General features: G+C 54.6%; 1 protein-coding gene across 1 annotated transcript in view; it reads left to right on the top strand.

The window, feature by feature from the left end:
- Nucleotides 1-7,758, top strand: part of SLC26A9 (solute carrier family 26 member 9) — a 25,516-nt gene extending 17,758 nt beyond the window's left edge. The window contains exons 16-19 of the mRNA XM_045298189.1: nt 313-419; nt 1,817-1,962; nt 3,853-3,924; nt 5,383-7,758. Of these exons, the coding sequence (XP_045154124.1) occupies nt 313-419; nt 1,817-1,962; nt 3,853-3,924; nt 5,383-5,430 (373 nt within the window). The 3' untranslated portion in view covers nt 5,431-7,758. The remainder of the gene's footprint in view (nt 1-312; nt 420-1,816; nt 1,963-3,852; nt 3,925-5,382) is intronic.
- The last annotated feature ends 246 nt before the right edge of the window (nt 7,759-8,004 follow it).

The raw sequence follows: 8,004 nt of genomic DNA, 5'->3' as shown, positions 1-8,004 counted from the left end.
TTGGCTGAAGCCACAGTCTCACTGTGCCTGCGTCCTGCCCTGAAGGGTCAGCCTGCAACCACGGAGTTGGGAAAGAAGTGGAGTCTGGGAGTCCGGAGGCTAAAAAGAAGGATCAGGCCCCATCTGAAGGGGCCGTGGCCACTTCGAGGGCTTGCCACATTGGCAAAGCCTCACTTCCGCCCGCTTTCCTCAGCCAGCACTTAAGAAACAAGTGGTGTGCTTTGCTGCTATTTTTAGCTTTGGCTCCCAGGGCCCTCGGGCTTGCTCGCTGGCCTGGCTTCCCCTCTGAAGTTCGTCTTGTGCCTCACTCAGAACATTCCTGTCGTTTTGTCTCTCTGCCCCACCTCCCTCTCCAACTCTCCAGCTGAGCTCCACCTTCGGGAAGATCGGTGTCAAGGTCTTCCTGGTGAACATTCACGGTAAGAGGAGGAGGAGCAGGTCTGGGGGGCGGAAAGGCTGACCAGAGGCTCGGGTAGAGGCAGGTTGGTGGGGTGCTGAAGAGGGGTGGGGGAAGCCCCAAATCTTTCCCCAAACTATTGCCACCTTCAGACACAAGTCAGGGGAGACTGAAGCCGGAAGGTGTAAGCACCCTAAAAAACCAGCCGCCAGCGAGCCTCCTTCTGACCAGGGCAGCCCAATGGGAGGCGGGGTAAAACTGCAGGGGTTTTCATGGCTGACCTTGGGGCAGCTGACCACCCAGTCGACGGTGGCTCCAGCTAGCTGAAGCGACCAACCTTTGGGTTAGAAGCTCACGCTGTGTTTGTGCCCCAGGGATTCGGTCGACTCTTGTTCTTCCTGGTGGCAACGCAGTGCGTTGTGACTCAGGTTGACCCCGGGAGCACAGGATTTTCTCGGCTGTCATCTTTCTGGAAGATTACCACATCACCAGCTTGCCCTGCCTTTGGGCTCACAGCCAAGTGCTGCACCACTACACCACCAGGGCTGTGGGTGACATCCTAAGGGGCTCGGGCACAGAGGCGATGTGGGGGTCGGAGGCAGAACTGGAGAAAGGTCCACTAGGATTCCAGTCTGTTCCCGTGGCTCATTTGCCTGGTGACCTTGACCAAGTCATGATCTGTCTGGGAACCCATTTCCTCCTGTATAAAAGGAGATGGTTGGCTAAACGGATTTGGAGGGTCTTTCTAACCCTGGAAGACCGTGAATCCACGCCAGCACAGCGGGCAGTCTCGGTGGTACGAGGACAGGTCCTCAGGGCAGCACAGCGTCACGTGGTTTGCTGTGTGCACGACGCACACGGACGAGAAGCCACAGTGAGAGCACGCAGGTTCACGTGAGTGTGTAAGGCACACGCACATGAACCCAGCTCCACACTGACCTTCTGTCAGAACCTTCCTAGCAGGGCTGCTCCACTTCAGGGCTGGCCTGAGCAAGACCCAGGCAGGGACCCATCACGCATGTACTTCCAGAGTTAGAATCTGTGGAATTCCTCCCGCCTTCTCTGCACACCCCCTCAGCAAAGCATCTCTAGGGTTTGTTCAAAGCAAGGGCTCCACCACCCACTGGAGGTTTAGGGGGGGATGTCAGGGTTAACCAGAGGCAGGATGGGCCCTGAAGCAGGTAGAGCTAGCAACAGCCCGTTCAAGAACAGTTTAGCCTTTCCCTCGCCCACCGCTGTCCCGGGTTGGAAAAGCAGCATCCTCAATATCACACTGCCCTCTGCTGTTGAGAACAGGAACTGCAGGGCCCAAACTAGACCTTTTACTCCCTCCTCTCCCTCCTCTGGACCCACGGGCCTCCCACCGCCCCGGTGCCCAGTGCCGGCTAGCTCCCTGAAGGTGGTGTTTCCTTCCTCCAGCCCAGGTGTACAATGACATTAGCCACGGAGGCATCTTCGAAGATGGGTGTCTGGAGCGCAGCCATGTCTTCCCCAGCATCCATGATGCGGTCCTCTTTGCCCAAGCAAATGCCAGACAGGTGGCCCCAGGATCCAGCTTCCCAGGGGTAAGGTCCCTCCCTGCACCTGGACAACCCCAGGCTCCCAGGGCTCTGGAATCGTGGGTGTCCAGTGCCTGCTCTGGTGTTCCTGCGTCTTTGCTGCCTTACCTGTAAGACAGGTGCTGGGAAATCGCATAGCCTACCTCACGGGGGTTTTCTGCTTTCATTGTAGGTTGCAGGAGAATCGTATTGCTTACGTTACTCGAAAGCACTTTAGAATAGCTTGAAAGGATTGCAAAATCCTGCTCCAAGGTTACTCAACCCCCTGACCTTGGGAACTCCCAGAACAGGTGGCACGCCACCTAGTGTTCCAGCGTGGCTCACCTTGTCCCTTAACTCACCCTAAGGTCTTTGGGGAAGGTGAGGGAGTGTTCCCATTTTCCTGTAACTGAGCTTACAGATCTCAGGTCGCCGAAGAGGCCAAGTCTAGGTTTTGTCTCAGCTTTTTGGCTTTGAATTTGCTAGCTCAGGAAGCCACACACCAATCGGATACAAATCATGTGAGGAGGCATCCTCAAAAAGTGGGTAACAAAATGGAATGAAAAGGTGATGGAGTTTTCCCACAAACTTTGTGATGCCCCCTCATCAGAACAAGCCTACCCAGCCTAGGCCTCGCAGCCACCCCCACCCCTCAGAGGTCCATCCTGGCGCAGTCCCTGCCTTTGGCCTGGCAAAGTGGTGTTTGTGCCCCAGCCCTTGACAAAAACCTCCCCTGCCCTCTGTGGGTCATATGAAAGGCCTTTCTGGCCCTCGACCAACCCTTTGCTCTCTGCGGTAAGACACTGGTGAAGGAGCAGCCAGCTGTGCTCTGGGTCGAAAGAGTACCCAGGAAAACACAGGGCTTGGCTGCCACCCTCCACGTTGAGAGAGAAACCGTGGGGAGGGACACGTTTCCCTGTCTCACATGCCTTGTCCGGGAAAACAAGGGGAGGAGGCGGAATTCTAGAAGAATCACCATCTCACTAATGAATGTCAGCTATTACACATTGTGGATTACAACCAGATATATAAATGATAGAGAATGTATTCATATATAAATTTCTATATTTGGATATGATTTTATGTGCTTAAATATAAATTATGATGACAATTATATATTCGGGTATATCAATGAAAGCCATTCATCTGTATATTGGTCTCTATTTCCTTCTCTGTAGAATAGGGAATTTTTGGTATTTGTATACATAAATTACACACACATTTTTAACAATATGGGGTACTGTTACCCCATGCTGAGGAAGACACACCCACACATGCACATACACACACACACATACATTTTTAACAATGTGGGTTAAGGGACAGGAGCCCTGATGGAGCAGTGAGTTACACATTGGGCTTCTAACTACAAGGTCAGCAGTTTGAAACCACCAGCCACTCCATGAAAGAAAGATGAGGCTTTCTACTCCTATAAAGAGTTGTAGCCCTGGAAAGCCACCAGAGCAGGTCTGCCCTGTCCTAGCGAGTCATTATGAGTCAGAATTGGTGCAATGGCTGTGAATTGGGGTTTTTTTGAGGGGTTTTGTTATTGTTGTTTTTAATGGGGTAAGGGCATCAATGGGAGTCTGATTCTTATTTTTAAAGATGAGGACACCGGTGCCCTGTGAGGGGCAATGCATTTCTCCACCTAGGCAGCTGGTCAGGAAAACGCCACGCCTCGACAGAGCCTGTGCAGGGGGACAGGCGCTGACGCTGGCCTGTCGGCAGGTGCAGGTCAGGACTGCGTTGCTGCATTTGGTGAGGCAGGCGAAGGAGGCGTGGGAAGGGGCGAGAGCATGTTACACATCGGTAAACACGGTGTGCACCCAGAATTGACCCTTTGTTCTTCAGCCTGCCACGCAGTGCCAGACTGGTTTCTCCACCAGCGAGGCCATCAATGCCCGTTTCCCCCTTCAGATCCCAGTGGCCCCTGAGCTCTCCTTGTACGATGAGGAGGAGGACCAGCCCAGCTACTGGGACTTGGAACAGGTAAGCTGCCCTGTGTGGATGGGAGGTGGAGCTCAGCGGGAAAGGAGGAGACCCTCCCAGGCACGCCGTGCTCCTGGGCTCTCTCACTCCCAAGCTTGAGCAGCCACCTTGAAGGCCACAATGCTTCCTTCTCCTTTTTTCTTTTAATAGCAGATGTTAATTCTTCTCACTCCCTGCAAGGCATCTTGGGGGAAGGGAGAGACCCTGGGCCAAGTCCCAGAGGACAAATGGCTATTCTTAACGCTCCAGCACATCAGCCACTGATCTTGGGCAGCTACAGAACTCAGCTGAGCCCGTTCTTCTCAACTGCAAAATAAGGGAGCTATTACTTGTCTCCTCTGCCTTACAAGTGGGTGGGGGTGGGGGGGCGGGGGGGCCTGAGTCTTTTCCTGAATTCAGCAGATCTTTGTAGAATGCCTGCTACTTACCTGACACAGTTCCAGAGTGGCCGGATAATGAAGAGCCCTGCCCTTCAGAAATGTTCTGGTAGAATCTGATGGATTCTAGGGGTTCATGTGAACTATTGATGGGTACATGCGAGCAGGCCTTAAGAACTGAAAGCTTTGCCGTGCGAGGAAGGCCTATCCTCCCAGGCCCTCAGGGCCCGAGGTGAGCATTAGCACTAGCCCAATGTCCTGAATTAAAAGGAACCAGATGACCAGGCTTAGAGACAACTGCCTCAGATGAGGCCAAAGGCGCCTCTCCTTGCTCTACTTCCGTTCTTGGGACCTTGGCTTCTCTAGTGCTGGGGACATGTCTCTGAGGAGTTGGGGGCATGGGACGGACGTTAGGAGAGAGCCACCAAGATTTGACAGACTGAATTCTGTCTCCCTGCCCCCACCGTACCCCCCACTGGAATCAATGTCAAACATCATACCCATCAGCTCAAGTGGATTTCAACTCATGATGACCCCACACGCTCCATAGCAGAGCTGGCATGTCTAGCACCTTCCAAAAAGTGAAGGTGGGGCAGATGGCTGACCAGACAGAGCAAGACAGGGCTTTGGAGCCAGCCCAGCCCATCCACCGAGTGTTCTTGCGGAAGACACAGAAACTGAACAGGGAGAGGAAGGGTGTGGACAGCCTCGGCACCCTGGGGTGGGGGACTCTCATGCACACTAATACACCACATTCACTCCCACACTCATAGACTCTCCCACACTCACTCATTCCATACACCGACATCACACTCACACGCTCAGCTACCACACTCATTCACACTCTCCTATGCACACCCATAGCCACATGCACTGTCTCACACCCACAGATACACACTCACACTGGTACCCACACTCAAAGACACACACTGCCCCATACTCACAGATACATACTCTCCCTCCCCACCACGCACACCCCCTCATGATGCCTGCGGAGTCCCATCTTGGTTTCAACCCCTCTGAACCCACCAGGGCTAACGCTCTCGCCTCACACCCCCCTTTCCTTCTGTGGCCCCTGCAGGAAATGTTCGGGAGCATGTTCCACGCAGAGACCCTGACCGCCCTGTGAGGGCCCAGCCAGCTCCCTTGCTACCTCCAAGTACTCCCCCTGGAGGGGTCTCTGCGAAGAATGAGCCCAGGACCACAGGGCGGGCCGGTAGAGGAGAGCCCATCCACCAGGACGCTGGCTCCTCCCCACCCTCCTCCTCCTGCTCTCTCCTTCCCCTGCCTCCCTCCTGGCATCTCTAGAAAGAGGCAGTCTCAGCAGCGCAAAGAGCCCACTGACCACAGAGAGGGCCCCGGAACCTCTCCGACCTACGTCTGGCCCTCGGGGCCCTGGCAGGCAAGGAGCAAGCCTCCTGCTCACTCCACGCCACCCCCAGGGCCTGGCCATGGCGGAGCACCAGGACCAGACATCGTGGATTTAGAATGAGCCTGAGGACACATGCAAAAGTCTGACCATGCTGACTTGGAGCATCAGCCTTGAAAGTGTCCTTGGGCCCGTGTGGCTGGGTGATGGACAGTGTCGAGCGGCCACAGGACACAGGAATGGGGGCTGCAGCCAGGGGGCTTGCGCCTACCAGGAACTGAGCTTGGTCAGTGCTCAGTGACGTTCTCTCTCCAGCTGCAGCCAACCGTGTCCCTGACAGGTCTTCACCCCTGGAGCCATGTGCTCCCCACAGTTCCAGAGCCCCTGTCCCCTTCCTCTTTGCCCCAAGACTGCCAGACCGCCACTGCTCCGCAGCACGTCAGACTCTAGCCTGGGGAGGGGCTGGGGTCCTCAAGACCACTAAAGCTATGTCCCCAGGGCAGCCTCCCCTGAGGCAGCTGCTCTGGCCTCCTGACCCATTGTCAGTCCCCTGCCCTTGGGGACAACACCCTTCCCCTGGAGGCTGGGTACAAACCCCAAAAAGCCAGGGAGGTCTGCCACTCGTCGAGCCCCCTGGCAACTTGCCAAGAGATACCAGTGGTTTGGCACCAAGGCTCTCAGAAATCCTTCTTTGTCCCTGAGACTTGTCAGGAAGGAGGTGCTCGTGCCAACCCAGGCCAAACGGGTGGGAGCCGAGTCCTGACAGTTCCTTTGACATCAGGACGCATCAGGGAAACGTCTCCCTCCCCTTGGAAAACCTGCCTTCAACCTCACTTGGCAAAGATTCCCAGATCATTTAAACTCCCTGGTCAGCCCATAGCTCAGAACCACCTTCCAAGGAAGGAGCCCTCTATGGGCCGGCTGAGTTCCCCAGCGAGCAGCTGACCGTGCAGAGGAGCCGACCCATGTGGGAGCTTCTTCTACAGGGATCCACAGACAGCTCAGGACCTGGGCCCATCCTTCCAGGCAACCCCAAGACGGAGGTGAATTGTGTATACAGAGAGAGCTAGAAGAAACCCCACTCAGGACGTGAAAAGAAGGGGTTCCACATATAAGTGTTTTATAAAGTGTCCATAGAAGTGCACAGAACACCTTCCGGCTTCTCCCCACTGCTTCTCTGGAATTCCTTCAATGTCATGACTCCTGCCCCAACAGGTTGGGCTGGCCCCACCTGGAAAAAGGGAACCCTATTGCCCCCACCTTCTCCCTGGCCTGCACTGTGTGTCTGTGTGGGGAGTGAGCCCGTCCGATAGCCTGTCTGCTAGGAGTTAAAGGAATGGGTACTGGCAAAGGGCCAACGCATTCTTGGCCTCCGAGCATGGCTTCTCTGTGAATTCATTATGCCAACTGGCTGCCAACAGAGCTCAAAACTTGGAAGTCGTAAGACAATGTTATCTGGGATTCGCCGTGCCCAGCACCCGGAAGTGCCAAATTCCAGGAGGATAAAAAAACCTTAGCCAATGACAATTCACCCTCCCCTGCTCCACCTCCTTTAAAGTCTAGCTCAGGCCCAGGAGAAGGGGGGAGGGTGCCTTCAGTCATCCTGAGTCAGAGACCCTCTGAGAGCTTCCCTTGAGGACTCCATGCAGTGGCTGTGAATCTGAAGACCAGCCTCAGGACCCAGGGGGCCTGTTGATTCATGATGGCCCGGAGCTGGTCAAGGCTCAGGAGAGATCCGACAACAGGTCCGAGGGTCCACGTACTCACAGAGCCCACTGCAGAGGAGAGATTGGAAACACAGGGCAGGGGGGAGACAGCAGAGAAAGCTTCGCCGCTGGAATATTTTGAAAGCAAGCACAAACAAGTTCACATAGACCATCGCTTCTGGACGTGGTGGTGGCAGAAAGAGGGGGCGAGATAACAAAAGAATCCAGAATTTCAATACCTTTGACTGTTCTTCTTGATACGAACCTGTGATGATATCGTTCCCGGGAGGCCCGGGCCTATTGAGATATGTGTGTAATTTATTTAATTTAAATGCCGTTCTTCTTTTGTTCATTTTGGTAATAAAGTGGTTTTGAAATGTGAGTGAAGGCGTGTGCTTGGGAGATTTTATGGGTAGGCCATGAAGAGTCGCTCGCAGGTGCTCTTGCTTGACGCTGTCCTCTGGCCCAAAAGAGGAGGTGAGATCTCTTCGGGAGTCTTCCAGCTCCTGGGAATGAAGACACTCCCTCCACCAGGCTGAGGGGCAAAGGTCTAAGAGAGGAGATGTTCCTGAGAGAGTCATACGCAGAACCAGTACGCAGAGTCCACTCTGGCTTTGTGGCTAGGTAG

The sequence above is a fragment of the Echinops telfairi genome, unplaced genomic scaffold (genome assembly GCF_000313985.2).
Source record: "Echinops telfairi isolate 266 unplaced genomic scaffold, ASM31398v2 ScPeMD7_7424;HRSCAF=8462, whole genome shotgun sequence".
NCBI classification, from domain to species: domain Eukaryota; kingdom Metazoa; phylum Chordata; class Mammalia; order Afrosoricida; family Tenrecidae; genus Echinops; species Echinops telfairi.
Note: the sequence above shows the minus strand (reverse complement) of the source record. Positions and strands in the feature narration are given on the sequence as shown.